General features: G+C 41.0%; 2 protein-coding genes across 2 annotated transcripts; both read right to left on the bottom strand.

Moving 5' to 3' along the window:
- LOC8078631 lies at nt 455–3,074 on the bottom strand. The gene is made up of 2 exons (XM_002455787.2): nt 2,845–3,074; nt 455–1,276 (listed from the first exon to the last, which is right to left on the bottom strand). The coding sequence occupies exons 1-2, from the start codon at nt 2,966–2,968 to the stop codon at nt 948–950; spliced, it is 453 nt and encodes a 150-aa protein (XP_002455832.1). The 5' UTR covers nt 2,969–3,074; the 3' UTR covers nt 455–947.
- LOC110433843 (calcineurin B-like protein 9) lies at nt 9,249–13,688 on the bottom strand. Its single transcript, XM_021456639.1, has 9 exons — nt 13,166–13,688; nt 12,749–13,040; nt 12,549–12,631; nt 10,881–10,940; nt 10,606–10,714; nt 10,458–10,510; nt 10,272–10,352; nt 10,055–10,167; nt 9,249–9,892 (listed from the first exon to the last, which is right to left on the bottom strand). The coding sequence occupies exons 1-9, from the start codon at nt 13,277–13,279 to the stop codon at nt 9,838–9,840; spliced, it is 960 nt and encodes a 319-aa protein (XP_021312314.1). The 5' UTR covers nt 13,280–13,688; the 3' UTR covers nt 9,249–9,837.

The following is a 16,242-nucleotide window of genomic DNA, read 5'->3' as shown; positions in this document are numbered from 1 at the left end:
CAGGAGATGCTTATGGAAAAAGTTATAGCTCCACACAGAGTAACTTAACCCAAATCTTTTGGCCAATGAGTACTCTTTTCTTTTAGATGGAAAATGGAATTCTATCAACCATTTACATAAACAAGTTCTGCTTCTGATCTTATCGTGACATCAAGCTTCCTCTAACAGTCCATTGCATGTTTATCTATTTGAGTTTATCGAACACCTGAACTGAACCTCGTCCAATCTATTTATTTGAATTTTCGCAATCAAGCATATGAACTGAACATCGTCCACAAAGCGAGGGTCTACCACGTGTACTTTTACGCACAGTAACAGTAGGAACATAAACCATCGATGATATCTGATAAGCACTACAGGCCTATTTTCTGCTGGTATCATATTTCAATCCTTATACAACACCTCGTATCAATAATACTGCAGGAAAAAAAAAAACAAAGTAACAAAAATGGGATAACAGTACCGTCGAACAAACTCAGAGACCAACGAGTTCAAAGTATACTCAGCACAATTCACTAGACCTTCACCGGCGGCTTTAGTATTACACCATAATCCGGAGCAACGCTAGGAGTATTAAAAGGGGCCAGGAATATGTAAAACACTAACAGTTGAATAGCTCAATTCACATCTTACATAAGAATAGCTGAGCATAGCTAGTAGGAGCCATTATCAGCAGGTCAATTAGAACGCTTCACAGCAGCAATAAGCTTCCAAAACATCTCTCAGAGTTTCCCCGATCAAAGTAAGTTTTCATGAGAACAAAATAGTTACCTGGAGATTGGAGCCACTCGGCCTTCTTACTGTCAAATGAAGAGATGTGATAGTGCAAAGAAATGCTAACGTTTGTGCCAACAAACAAGGCAATGTAGTTTCAGACGATGTCCTCACTGGACAGACTGCGGGTGGAGAGAAAAAAAAAAAGATCAGAAGGACAGCCCATGTAACCATCACAAACGAGGGAGAGACTCTGCCCGAATGAACTCCTTGAGAAGAGCTTTCTCCTCATTGATCTTATTCTTCTCAGTGGAATTGCGTGGTTTGATCTTCCGCTTCTCTTCCAGCATCCATTTGTACAGATGCCGCTGCTCATCTTCGGATAGTGGTGGGAGAACCCTTTTGGGCACTGGTGCAGGAGTAGGATCTGGAGCCTTGGCAGTTGTACTTGCTGGGGATGACAATGCTGCAGCAGCAGCGGCAGCAGCAGCGGCAGCAGCAGCAGTAGCCTGAGCATTTTTCTTTTCCTGGTCTCTTTTGTAGGTCTTGGCAAATACATAAACTGCATGTGACAATCATGTCAACCTACTGCAGCATGTGACCAAACACAAAAACAAAACAACAGTGCAAAACAAGTGCAAAATGCCTTTTGCAGTACCTTTCAGCACCTCAAAGGCCTGAATATAGATCAACGCATTGTCGTTTAGTTAGCAATGCAATGCAAGTAAACTAGTGTGGCAGAAATTCCTACATGTATTAACTCTAATGATAGTATGGCAGGAAAGCTTACATCATTAACAGATCATATATTAACTTATATTGAGTTGTTTGGCACGCTTCAATGGCTTAATCGGTACTACCTTGAATTTGTGCAGTAAGTAGGGAAAACAACAGTGAAAGTTTAGGCAGGATAACAAAAAAGCAACCAGGGCAATGTTATCATCAAGTACCAACCAGTTATTATGTTTAACTTGAAAGCTGATGTCAATAGTTTTATGCTGTGTGCACATATACATCTGCCAGATGATGACGTGCGCCTAACAAGTAATTTCCTTCTTTAAAGAAGATACTAACCAACTAGATAGAAATCATAATACATCCTTGTATCATGTGAACTCTATGGATATCCATCTGTTAATCTTAACATATTTACAAGCAAATCAAGTTGGCAATTAGCAACCTGGCATACCCAGGTGCCCAGCCATAAACGTAGTTGTGATTACACGATATCATGCCCTTTGAAATCCTTCTAAGAATGTCACTTGCATATTTGGTTCATACATAATGGTGCAATTGGAAGCAATTGTTGAACTTCCCTATATGGCAGATATAACTGCTTGAGATCCTCCAGAGTTTCCCACTGCACACTAGTTCACTTGGTGTTTCCTACCATTTTCCTACTAAACAAAGAGCATACACTACCTATTGAGGGACCATATTTTCCAGAAACTTCCAACCACCGTGTAAGAATTACATCTAAATTCTAAATGGCCAAGATTGAATCCTATTGGTTTACCTTACTCTTTTACCCTTATTGGTACTACCAAGTTCCAACTCATGAGTATTAAGTACCCCCATGATGAACTTCACTTAACACAATGTTGGGACCCTTGTACCTACCCTTCTGTTTTTTCATTTATAACACAGAAAAATTTATACTAGGTGGTGCCATTCATTTAAACATCTGGTACGGCATATCTTTTTAGCCCCAGAATGATCTAAATTTTACTCCCAACACAAGACAAAACATGCAGATTTCAAACCCCCCCCCCCCCCCCCCCACCAAAAAAAAATCATCCATATCTCACCAGCTAAACATGTAGTCCCATTGACATCGATGGCACAGGATAACCCGATCTATTTCCGTTTTCCATCAGGTACAAAACTAACCACGGCATGACAGGCAATCCAATTCCAACCCAGCATTTATTATACAAGAGAAATGTCACATTTTTGCAGGAGACAACAGGACCAAACTGAGGTGATCTAATTGCACAATCATTAAGAGTAAAACTACCACAGGCGCAAATCACTTATGATAACATTTTTTGCAGGAGACACCAGGACCAAACTGAGGTCGAAGCTGGGGCGAAAAGGGGAGAGATCTGTCGAGGGGGATTTTTTTCTCACCTCCGATGAAGACGTTGGTTGCGAGGAGGAAGGGAAAGATGCGGCGCATGAAGACCCCCTTCGCCGCCGAAGGCGGCTGCGGAGCCGGAGACGCGGTGGTATCGGGCTTGGCGCCGGCGGCCATCGCGGCGGGACGGGAAGGCAAGGCCGCGCGCACGTTTGGGACGGGGACGCCGGCGGCGGCAAGACAGCTGCGTCACTGCGTGCAGAGGGAATGACGGTTCACCTTACTCTTTTACCCTTATTATTAGAAAATTATACTGCGTCCTTAAAATTAATTTCTAAGATTCTTTTCATTTATTTTTATGCTTAACCATATTTATTTATAGATAAAATTAGAAATATTTGACATTAAATAAGTATATTATAAAAATATAGTTTATGATGCAGTAATATTAATATGGTGTCATAATAAATCTTATTGTTTTTTCTATAAATTTAATCAAATATGAAAAAAATTGACTTAAGATAGATCTAGGAATTATAACTTTTTTATATGGTCATATGAATAACTTGTGACAGATTTGTTATGTATATAATGACCATGTCATCTTGAAATTGGATTATGAACGTAGTTGGACGCATTGTTTGAAGCATGGTCTTGTGTTGGATTCGGATTGAAAACATGGACGACAAGAGATGCAGCCGGGAGAGTGCAGCGAATGATAAAGTGGAAGAGAGATTTTTTCACTTTTTAATAAATATAAATATAAATATAAATATAAATATAAATATAAATATAAATATAAATATAAATATAAATATAAATATAAATATAAATATAAATATAGTTTGTTGTCAAGACACGTGCTAGTCAAAAAGCTCAATTTTGACCAAATTATAGTGGATAATACTAACATTTATATTTGTATATAAGTTTATTACAAAAATACATTCCATAATTAATCTAATTGTGCTTACCTTTTTATTATAAATGTTAGTGATTTTTTATAACTTTGGTCTAAGTTCAAATCATCTTACTCTTCAAAAAAACGAGAGTATTAAAGATCACCTAGAATGCTTATTAATTTAGTTTGAGTCGGTAATACAATTGTGAAAGAACCGAGATATCGTCAAGAGAGGGTGAATAAATGATTTTTATAAATTTTGTAACTTAGAATGTAGCAAATAGTTAACCTTCAGAAGTCCCGAAGGAATCCTTAAAACTTTTGAATGTTTGGAAGTTTGTACGGACAAAAAAATCTTAAAACATAACTAAGCTTAAAGAGTTCTAGCTCAAACCAAACTTGAAGATATGAGTTTAGAGATGTCCACTAACAAGTTGACAAAACACTTCCACTCACAAACACACAACCAAGTAGATCAAGATGAAAACACCAATATACAAAGTAAAGCACAAAGGATAGAAGAGATATTCACCAAAGTTTAGGTTCCCAGTCTCCTACTTGAACCCTATACATGTCTATTGAGGAAGTCATAAGTGACCACCCATGGTTAAGCTCTATTCGGGTTTCTTTCGACCACTTTCCTCGATCCACTAGGCTGATCTTTTCTCTTGAGGAGGCAAGATCAAGGCCTTCACAAACTTTCTGTGGCTCACCACAAGTACGAAAGCTCGTCTGGCGACACCCAACTCTTTAGGAGACTTCAACTTTAAGAGTAACAAATGATGCATGAACGATTGATGAAATCCATAAGTACTCTGGATTTTGATTGCTCTTTTGCGCTCACTGCATCTCAATCTCTTAACCCCAATCAATTGATTCTCATAAATCACGCACCCACAAGAGAGGCCGGAGGAGAGCTCAGAAGACTTTTGGTTCAGTTAGGAGTGCAGGAGAAGCCCACAAGCACATCAACCCCTTCACGTGGGAAGATGAAGTGAAGGAATAGACTAAGGGGGTGTTTAGTTCCTCACCTATTCCAAAAAATTTTGAATTTTGGTTCATCATTTTGCAAAATGCAACTAAACACCATGCAAAAATTTTGGCAAAAGATGGTTATTCTCCATTTTGGATTTTGGCCTCAAGAGGCAAAAAAAAAACCCAAAAGAGTCTCATGAGGCCCTCATGAGGGCAATAAATTCTGCATTTTGGATGGAACTAAAGATGACCCTGAAAATTTTGGCATTTTGCATTCCACCATTCCAAAGTAGTTGGCATTTTGCATTTTTGGAACTAAATACCCCCTAAATTTGGCTTCGAGGTGCTAAACATAGAATCACACATTGAAATCCATATTCTTCATATTCTTCAATAATCATAATCCTTGCTTGAATGTTTTGCTTCCATATCCATTCTTGTGATCAAACTATACTTCCATGTTGAATTTCCTTGAATTATTAAGCAATTGATCATTCTTCTTTCATGATAAAGAATATCATCCAAGTGACCAAGTAACTAATATTCGTAATATTCATTGATTCACCATTGCTCTTTATCACATTATCTTGACATATATGAATCAACATCGATAAAGGGCAAGCTAATTTACAATTCCTTGTATCATTTTCATTTTGACTTGGCGCACTTCACTTTACATTTATTTCAATTTACATATCTTCATTTTGACGTTGGGACCAAGAAAGCTTTCATATAAACTCTTTTTCATCAACTAATATTTTGATCACACATCTTCATAGATACTATTAGTCTTGAAATCAAAGGACTATCAATCTCTTCTCGTTTATGCAACCAAACCATCTTCATAGATACTATTAGTCTTGAAATGCCTCATTTTGATTGATCAATTTGCTTGTCTTGTTTTTTTATCATTTAACCACCAAAACCCATTAGAGAGCCTAAATGCACTTTCAAAACTAAGATAGTACTACTCCATCTGACCCAAAAACTAATGTGCATATGAGTACCTGACCCAACACTAATGCGAAAGTGGAGACTTTTTTTTGGAAGGGAGGTATAATATATAAAAAAAGAAGGAAAATTGTTCCTTGATTAGCCATTAGCTTGCTGGTCTCGTTATTCCAAACCATCCGATCCCTTCTCCTCTTGCTGATTAATTAAGTCCAAATACACACAGTTTAATCCACATTGAGGCTGCTGTGTGTTGAATATTACAATATATAAGCCCTGTTTAGAGAGCTTTTGCTTCCCCATAAAGATAAAAAAGTCAGAAGCTCCCCCGAATAGGTTTTGTTTCTTTAAGAAGGCAAAAAAAAAAACTCCAAAAACTACGCTTTATACTAAAAGCAGAAAAAAAAATAGAGCAGTTTTCTAAGTTTTGCTAGGAAGCTTCTCTAAGAGGTGTTAAGCTACACCTCTCCTAAATCGGGCCATAGTCTAACATCAACTCACGTTATATTATAAATATAAATTGCAATTCTGATTCATTTCGTCTGTCATGTCACAACTAGGCCGACTGACGACCGAGCTCCTAAGAGAGCAAGGTTAATAACAAAGCCAAGTAATCGGCTATAAGTTAAGTTATAAGAGACAGACTATATAATAATTGTCTTCTATTTGTCTAAGGAGCTTTTTATTATTATGTGGCACCATGTCTAGTTTTTAGAAAATGCATGAGAACTGCGCTTCATTATATTTATTATATTTAGAAAAAATATCATGTCTATTCTCTTTCCTATTCCTCCTCACTTATTATTCTACCTGGGCACACCACTGCATAGGCTCCCATGTCTATCTTATTGCTTGCATGAGAACTAGGCTATGTTCTCTCTTCCACATCAACAAAAATATTGATTAGTTTAGCTATAAGACAATTGTTGTACTTGCTCTAAGGGCTGAGATATCTAATCGACCGGTGTAGACTCAAGAAAGCCACAAGATAAATGGCTAGTAGTAGAGATAGCACATCCAATAGAACTGTAAGGCACACACCAGGAAACAAAGTGGTGATGACCAGTGCACGGACACATATCGGCACATAAGGGCGTGCCCAATGCTCCACTCTGGATGTATGCCTCAACCTCCACGTTTGCATGTAGCGTCAAAATCAGCTCAGGTATTAGCTTCGCATGCTGTCAGTAGTGCTTGCAGAAGACACCATTGCTTGGTCTGACGAAAAGCTAGAGCCACCCCTCCAATACAAGTTGTGGCCTTATGGCCAGATAAAAAAGACTGTGCCGCAGCAGAAAAGCTGCAATGCATGAAGCTGTGCTGGTCCCTATCCTTGTATGCCTGTATTGTGGCATTTGATTCCTTGCTAGTACTTGATCTACATGGATATCTCTTTTAGGTGAAACTACTGTTAGTTGTTAGCTTGCGTTGCTGCTGCCCTAAGAAACACAGATTGGATTAGGCGTGATGTTGGCGAACGGAAAAATAATAATACTTCTTCTTTTTGAGTTTTCTAGATACATAGCTTAAAGCTATGCACTTAAATAAACGATGTGTTTCGATATTAAAACGGTACTACTAGCACCTGGACGTCCGATCTGGGCACTAGTATCCGGACGCCGGGTCTTCGTACGTGACCCCACCTGCCCCCGCATGGAGAAGAAAAAAGCGCTAGTGTCCGAACGCCGAGTCTTCATACGTGACCCCACTTGCCCCTGCATGGAGAAGAAAAAAAGTAGAGATGCGAACACATCCCCACTCAGAGAAGAAAATCCATCCTTTTGTCCCAGCGTAAGGAACTCGTCCTGCCCCCCAAACGCACGAGATCTGCCTGCCTCCAACCTCCCAGCACATCCACCCCGTCCGTAGCTCGGCCCCACAACTCCCCCAGCTCACCTCCCCCGCTTGAGATGCAACAATAGGATGAAGCAGTGGAAGTACCATGAACATGTTGTTGCAACATCACCAAATAAGTTACTGCAACAATAGGTTGAAGCAGTTCGAAACACCATGATCATGTTATTGCAACAACACAGAATGAGCTGCTGCAACAATGAGTTGAAGCAGTTAAAACACTATGAACATATATATTGCAACAACAAAAATAGATAACAACTCCAACATTGTGATGATGAAGTTGAAACATCTTGAATGTATTGTTGCAACAACAAAGAAAAAATAGCTGAAATATTAAGTTGCAGCGTCTGAAACACCAAGAAGATATTATTACAATAACACCGAACAACTGTTGAAACACACATGCAACAACTACTGCAACATGCAGATTGAAGCAACTGAAATATACTGTAAAACATCTAAAAAAGCAGTACTACAACAATCGATTGAAACCTACTGCAACATCAAGAGAGAATCATTGCAACACGACGAGATCTGTACCCGAGAGCTCACCGAAACCTTAGCCACTGTCGTATCCTTAGATCCAGATCCAGATGAGGAATAGGAGGTGGACGACGAGGACGAGAAGGTAGAGGAGAGCTTGGTTTAGAGTGAGGAAAAAGAGGAGAAGTTGAGATCTAGATGAGGACTCCACCTACCTTGCTGAAAGTCTCCGTTGTTGCTCTCCTCTCTGGATGCATGGAGGTCGCTGTGAGGAAGAGAGAGTAGGGGGAGGTGTGTGTCTCGTCGGAAGCCACCGCTATCGCCCCCACTCCAGTGGCATAGAGGACATGGAGGTCGCAGAGGTGAGGGAGGAAGAAAGGGAGGGAGGGGTGGCTCACAGCCATCGTGGCGTGGAGAGCGCACAGCGAAGGGAGGCGCACGGGATGGGCGACAGGAGCAGCGGCGTCCGGGCGCATAGGCACGGGCTGTAGGAACAGCGGGGGAGTAGCAAGGCGAGAGCGGAAAAGGTGGAGATGGAAGGTGGACTGGATAAGCAGTGGAGTGGCTGCCCACGCGTCTATCTGGGTCGCCCACGCACCTGTCCGATGGGGTCGGACGACCGTAAGATAGCATTACCGATACTAAAAGTAACTTTGAAAAGCCAACATCTTATAATCTGAAATGAGTATTCTTTATATTAATATTAGGTATATATCTATATAAATATAATAGTAGCAAAACATATCTATACGTGGAGCGAGACTAATAATTTGTCGCTGGTGTTTGTATCAATGATAATGAACTAGCTATTTTTTTTGTTAGATCTAGTGTGACTATTGACTAGTAACCTAGTGACGGGGTCCACCTAGGCAAACTTAATTTGTGGCTGTGGACAGCTGAACCATCAACCTCCGCACACAATCTTATCCTAGGCGAAAGAGTTTTGCTTTAGCTTATTATTACCTGCAGGACATGATTGGCATCAGGAAAGCAAAGAAATGCGAGCTGACATGAGATCACTCTTGCTGTCCCTTGCAAGCTACCGACAGAAACGGCCATTGCATCACTCAAGGAGCATCACATACCAGTACTTGTTTCTTTCTGATAAAATAAGGCTAGGTAGATCACAGGTGGGAGAGGATATGTCCTTGATGAGGTGGAAGAGGATATGTCAAGGAACCATGTGGCAGCTCGCTTGGCGTCCAGCTGCAACTATCATAACCAATTTAGAATTCAGAAAACTCATACGCATCAGCTTCCTTGGCACCACTAGAAAAAAAAGTGTATGTATAATCAAAACAGAAGCGCGAGGTCTCTTATCCATTTCTTTAACAACGGTCATTAACAATTTCATCCATCTACTTTCTGCCAGCGAAAAAGAAAGTTCGGACAACTGACCGACAGATTCCCGATCATGGTACCCAGTGGCCAGTGCAGTCTTGACAGGTGTTTGTGTTCAGAAGAGAGCATTGAGCAAGAAACAACCCCTGATTCCAGATCTGGCTGGCATACCAGGAACTTTTCGATTTCCTCATAAAATCTAACGTATGTACACGTTCCTGATTTTCTGTCTACTGAGTGAATACTAGCTGTATTTACAGTTAATTACCAACTCAATGTATTGCCGGACAAAAACGGCAACCATAAATTATAATTCGTTGCCGATCCACCATCCCGTACGAGCCTTAATTTATTGCAGGAGTGATGCTCAGGTAGCCTTGATGTTCAGCCATCAGTGGTGATATTTTTATCACCACCAAGTTCTCATGATGGATTGCATCTGCTTCTCAGTGGTTGAATGCCGCACGTTGACATAATTGACAGCCAACAGTCATCAAGGTTCAGGAACCCTGTGCAGCTCAAGCAATCCCAATACTGCTTAATCTTCCACTGCTGTGTTGAAGACGAAACTAGGGAAAACGGTTGTGACGTCCCTGAATTTTTGAGGGGCAAGAAATCAGCAAAGTAAGCTATCCTGAAGTTCTGTCCTGTAATTATGAATCACTTTTTCTGTGCAGTTATTCTTTTGCAAAGATTCCACATATATTGACAGAACATCATGGCAACCTACTTTTTCATAAAGATCAGATGCAAACCTCAGATAAGGCAGTGTCATGTTCTTCAACAGGTTAGGGTGGCGTAACACAAATTCCTTCCACTCTTCTTGATTTATTTTTCCATCCTTATCGGCATCAGCATCTTCAAATGTCTGAGAAATTTAGTAAAGAAAATCAGCAGAGTACACACAAACACAAAGACCCCCCCCACACACACACCCCACCCCTGCCGGCATTCCAGTTGATTATTCCCTACCTTGTCTATAATGGCCTCAAGTAGGTCATCTGATAATTTCACATCAGATTCCATCAAAATAGCAATTACCATTTGCTTAACCTGTAAGACAAGCCATGTCAATGAACCTCTTTACTGAGATTATTATACTGGAAAACAATCCACATAAAAGGTATGGATACATACAGAACATCTTTGCAAGCTTACCTCTTCACGTTCAATAAACCCAGTTTGCCTCAAGTCATACAACCTGAATGCAACTGAAACAAACAAAAAGGGTAGCAACATATATAAATATCAATATGTCTACATATACTATTATATTGACCATAGTTTCTGATATTAGCATACATACAATCAATCTTGTCTTCCATTGGTGCCAAGGGATGGAAGACACTTAGAGCATGAATAAACTCATCAAACTCGATCACACCATTTTTCTTCTCATCAAACAAATCAAAAACCTGAATTACGGAGACAATCCTAGTTTCATGTCATTTATCTATGCTGGCAGCATGCAATGTAAATATTTTGAGGGTAATCAGGGAGAAATGGAAAGCTATGTGTATGGCATTGTTAGGATGCATTTTATGAAAAACTTACAAAGAGAAAAGCACAGCAAAGACTCACCCTATCAAGAAAAAGATTCTCGCCGCTTGGAGTTTTGAACAATGCCAGCTGGAGTTCTTCCTGAAGAACCATTCAACAGTGAAATGGTTAGGAAACATTTAATATGACATTATGGCCATTCCTATAGTTGTGTGCAAAAAAAAGAAAGGACATTCAAATTTTGTTTTCTAATTCGACCATTATGCACCGAACACGTTAATGTGAATGCACAGAAGATGCTGCTGAAAATATAAGAGTGAAAAATATTTCTCTGACTTTGAACTGCATCAGTCACAAAAAAGGTTGCTTCTGTGTTAACTTAATTAAAAAAACGTCATTCCATGCTTATCCAATCAAAACCTTCAACCTTGGTATGGCAGAGAAGGAACATGGTGTTATCCTAGAACCCAATGGCACACGCAACATGGGAAAATTCAGACAAGTAATCCTATGGGCTGTCAAACAAAATTCTATAATGCACTCATGTGTGCCTGTCACATGATAGTCTCTAATCGACTCAAAAAGAAGAATATAATATTGTCTTAACTAATCCAACCATCAGGAAATAATCCAATCCATTGCGTGTAGTGCAACAATTCAACATGGATCTATGTACTAAATTAATCGTCGCCCTCAATGACCTACTACTCTTCAATCATGCATGCAGGGATGACAAAGTGACTCCATGCTTCACGAATCAAACTTACAACTTTAGTATGGCAGAGGAAGTAACATGACAACCAAGCATGCCGAGATGCAGGTGTTATCCTATGCCTAATGGCACAGGCAACATGAAAAAATTCAGGCAAGCAATCCTAATGGGCTCTCAAACAAAATTTTATAATGCTGTCAATCCATTGCATGCCGTGTAACAATTTCTTTGTACTAAATTGCACGTTGCCCTCAGTGACCTAATATACTCTTCAATCATGCAGGGACGACAAAGTGTCACTATCCCACCCAGGTCTTAAGTAACCATTTCTATTTGTATCATATTTAAAGCCAAACTAACTGTCTCCAAGAAGAGACCTAAATGGGCACCTATACCCAAAATGGGTAACAGAAGACCTAAAATCAACCTCCAACACAATACGAGACCCATTTTATGTTGGCAACCAATCTAGTGCAAACTCATCTCCCGTGCAAACTGTGCAAACTTTAATCTGGACCACAGGATGTTGATCCAAGGGGATGCATGAGAGAGGTGGGAGGAGGGATTTGTAAAAGTGTGATTAAGAACGGGCGGTTAAGTGCAAAATTACCCAAATCTCTTCGCGTCCCTTGGATCAACATCATGTGGTCCAGATTAAAGTTTGCACACTTTGTACGGGAGATGAGTTTGCACTAGATCCATTGCCTTTTATGTTTTTATGTTGCCTGAGAGATGTAACCCAAATATGAGTATCCTCTCTCCTGGACACCCATTTGAAGGATTCTTTTTTGAGTCTTGTTTGGAGAAGATGTCGAATAGGTATCGAAACATTAGCCTGTAGCACTACCTTTGGGTGTTCTTGTTGGAGATAGTCTAAAGGAACCAAAATAAATAAATAAAAAATCCCACCATCCAAGTACAGCAAGGAATGTTTCATTCAAAGAAACTGATGTTCAAATCAACCCCAAAACACGCCATGAATGGAAAGAATATGCACGGTATATACAGGAATTGGAGAGGGATTTTGTTGGATGCACCTTGTGGATGAGGCCGTCGTTGATGATGGAGCAGCTGATCTTCTTGTAGAGCTCGAAGAGCGCCTCGACCTCGTTGACGGAGACTTGGGTTCAATTCAGTTCAATCGAAACAGAGTCAGATGAAACGGCATTGCGAGATGGAGGCGGAGAAACCAAGGAAGAGGAAAAGGTGGGGTAGGCTTGGACCGATTTTTTTTTACAGCATCCGGACTCGTCGGCGAGGCGTGCGAGCTGGCGGAGGTTGAGGGAGGTCCATCCACCCGCAGCGGCGCGGCGTAGGAAAGGTCTGTAGTGGTGGTGGTGGTGGTGGTTGGTCCGACTGTTCTTGGCGTCGGAGGAGGACGCGCCCGCGCCGGAGGCCGAGGAGTCGGAGCCGGGGCAGAGGTCCGCGAGGCAGTCGGTGAAGGCGAAGAAAACGGCCTCGGCGATGGCGATGAAGGGGAAGAAGACCGCGCAGAGGCGCTCCCCAAGCGACAGCGAGCTCCCGGACCGCTGCCCGCGAAGAGAACAGGCGAGGAAGCATGAGGTGAATCCTGACAAGAGATCCATCAAGAACCCGCCGGGGATACTCGCCGCGGCGGCAAGAAAGGTGGGAATTGCAGGCACCCGGCACCTACCACGTCGCCGGAGGAGTAGCGGAAGCCGAAGCGGGATTCCATGGCGACCGGGTGGCGCCCTGGGGTGCACTGGAAAGCCTGCGGCGGTGGTGCCGCCTCGGTGGCTCGTGGCATTCGTGCGCCGCTTTAAGGGCGCATTGGGCTGTTAAAGAAAACAAAAACAAACCGATCTTGATGGCGGCAGCCGGCAGGGAACGGGATCGCAGGATGAGCCCTCAAGCTCTTGGTTTTGGGTGGGTGCCTCTGCGAGTGCGAGTGCGTGCTGGTGCCTCTGCCTGGATCCGTCGCCACTCGCCGCGCGGTCGTGCTCGTGCGCGCACCATCGGTGGTGTCCGTGGTGGCGGCGTCGTTTCTATGTGTATATACTCCACTCCAGGCAAAACGACAGTTCACGGTGCGTTGGTTGCTTTCCGTTTTGGCTTTGAGCTGAGATGCGGTCTCTGTGATGCGAGATCGATCCGTCCCGATTTTCCCGCTCCTCCCTCCCTTCCCTTGTCCGCGTCGCAGGCGAAGGAGCCCATGAACACACTTGAGATATTGTTTCACTTCAATCTATGTGTGTTGGTATGAATTGTGGTAGAATTTAGTTTAAGTTCCACTCCAATCCACCTCAACATATGGATTGATGTGAATCCGACAACATCCAAACAAGGCCTCAGTGTTATTAAGGCCTTGTTTAGTTCGCAACAATTTTCAAGATTCCCCATCACATCGAATCTTTGGTCGCATGCATGGAGTATTAAGTATAAACGAAAATAAAAACTAATTACACAGTTTACCTGTAATTTTGTAATTTGTAAGATGAATCTTTTGAGCCTAGTTACACAATGCTACAGTAGCCAAGGCAAAATTGGTGATTGATTTTAGCTCTGATCTGAACTGTCTCTATCAACTGATGTGGAGTCACATCCTACTGATACGATACGGAAAACTCGACACTTGGGATGGGTGTGACGTGGCGGCCTCTCCCATCCACGCCTGCTCATCATGGAGGTTCAAATTCCCACTTTCTTTAGAAATAAAAAGAGAAGGCACAATAGCTAATTTAGACCCTCAATTATTACTCGAAGCTCAATTTTATTTCTAAATTTTTAAAACGACCATTTTGGTTCTTAAACTTTAGTTTTAGGCTCACTTTTATCCTATAACTATGAAGATGATTGTTTCAGTCCTTAAATTTTGTATTTTGAGCTCAGTTTCATCCATAAACTATCAAAGTGCATTTAACTTTTTATTTTCAGCTCAATTTTGTTTATTCAAAAATAAATCATTATATTTTAAGCATAATTTCATCCATAAATTATCAAAATTATAGATCTGCTATTGTTTCGACTTTCAATATATCCATGTATTCTTGAAGAATAAATAGTGTTCGTTGTAACTATAATTGCTACCACAAATATCAATTTAGTTGGATATATATAAATGGTACAATTATAAGGTAATACTAAAAATAACAACATGGAATTATCAATGGCCATGAAAGAGTTTTTGGATAAATATTATTTTTCTATCTTCAATTGCTGGTGGTGTTGGAGCTCATGATGTGCAATAGTGCAGTGTTCCACGTACAATGTAGACGAGGTTGAGTTAAAAAATAAAAGTTTAAAGAACAACATACACTTTAATAGTTTCAAAATGAAATTGAGCTCAAAATTTAAAGTTTGAGGACTAAAACGTTCATCTTTATAGTTTTAGGATGAAAGTGAACCTAAAAGTATACTTTGAGGACTAAAACAGTCGTTTTGAAAGTTTAAGGTGAAATTGAGCCTGGAGTAATAGTTGAGGGCCAAGAATGACTATTCTACCAAAAGAGAACCAACCATTCATCATAAGTCCAAACAGCTCAGGTGTCATGTCCTGAACCAATTTTAAATAATTGGAGGACCAATAGTATCTGAATATTGAGACAGAGGTCCTGAGTTCGAATCCCCGTGAGAGCGAATTTCAGGCTGTGGTTAAAAAAATCCCCTCGCTCGCCCCAGGTCAAAGCACAGGTAAAGAGATCGCCCTCACCCCGGGGTAACGTCTCCCTGAGTACGGATGGGGCGGGGGTTCGGGGGTTTTTTCGTTCGGGGTACTGAGATCTTCTCTCTTAAGTGCAATACCGTGGGGGCGGCCGAGTTTTTTTTAAGAGACACCTGCTAAGCTCAAGCTTTACTGTCCGGGGAGCTTATCCTCTGATGAGAAGAGGGCTCCAGCAGGTCAGACGTATGGATCAACTTGGTGAGTTTACGGGATGTGGGAGACAAATTATATTCGGATGTCACCTTTTACAAAATAAATATTTTTATTCAAATTTGATAACAGATCTTGTCCGTATAGTAGAATGTTTATCATCTTTGAGGTTAGGCGCTTGTGGTGGATGTACCCCATCTAAATGCTGTGATGTTCTGTTTGCTAGTCTTTGCCTATACTGAACCGGCTTTGCCCTAGGGACAACCACATAATTTTTCACGATCTCATTCAATAATCCACCCCGGAATCAGTACTGCATCGAGCAGAAATAACAGGAGCGGCAGCACTTAGGCTCCTTTGAATGTCTATATATCTACCTTAATTCAGGTGTGTTGGAGTGGTTTGGTGCACATAGATAGTGATTTAGTGTGAAATTTAGTTTAAACTTACACCAAATCACTACAACACACATGAACTTAAGTAAATACATGAGCATCTAAACAGTCATTTAAACTTCGCGGCTTCACCACCACCAGCTTATAGACCATAGAACAGTAGAGGATAACCAACCATTGTGCTGACAATAGGATTGCTGAACCAACAAGGCCACTTGCGGGTATATTTCCACTTAAGGCTTTGTTTGGATGATGTCGAATTCACCTCAATCCACATGTGTTGGAGTGGATTGGGGTGGAATTTAGTTCAACTTCCACTCCAATCCATCCCAACATATGTGGATTGATACGAATCCGACTACATCCAAACAAGGCCTAGGGGTGTTTAGTTCTCATTTTATTCTAAAAAAATCTGGATTTTGTTCATCATTTTGCATAATGAAACTAAATATCATACAAATTTTGTGGAAAAATAATTATCATTCTCCATTCTGGATTTTAATC

Source organism: Sorghum bicolor, chromosome 3 (assembly GCF_000003195.3).
Source record: "Sorghum bicolor cultivar BTx623 chromosome 3, Sorghum_bicolor_NCBIv3, whole genome shotgun sequence".
NCBI lineage: Eukaryota > Viridiplantae > Streptophyta > Magnoliopsida > Poales > Poaceae > Sorghum > Sorghum bicolor.
Note: the sequence above shows the minus strand (reverse complement) of the source record. Positions and strands in the feature narration are given on the sequence as shown.

Coding starts and splice junctions, on each gene's coding strand:
- LOC8078631 (XM_002455787.2), bottom strand. CDS start 2,968: ATGGCCGCCGGCGCCAAGCCCGATACCACCGCGTCTCCGGCTCCGCAG. Junction 1,277..2,844: donor AACCAACGTCTTCATCGGAG/GTGAGAAAAAAA, acceptor TGTCACATGCAG/TTTATGTATTTGCCAAGACC.
- LOC110433843 (XM_021456639.1), bottom strand. CDS start 13,279: ATGCCACGAGCCACCGAGGCGGCACCACCGCCGCAGGCTTTCCAGTGC. Junction 10,941..12,548: donor ACGACGGCCTCATCCACAAG/GTGCATCCAACA, acceptor ATGGTTCTTCAG/GAAGAACTCCAGCTGGCATT. Junction 10,353..10,457: donor GGTTTATTGAACGTGAAGAG/GTAAGCTTGCAA, acceptor CTTGTCTTACAG/GTTAAGCAAATGGTAATTGC.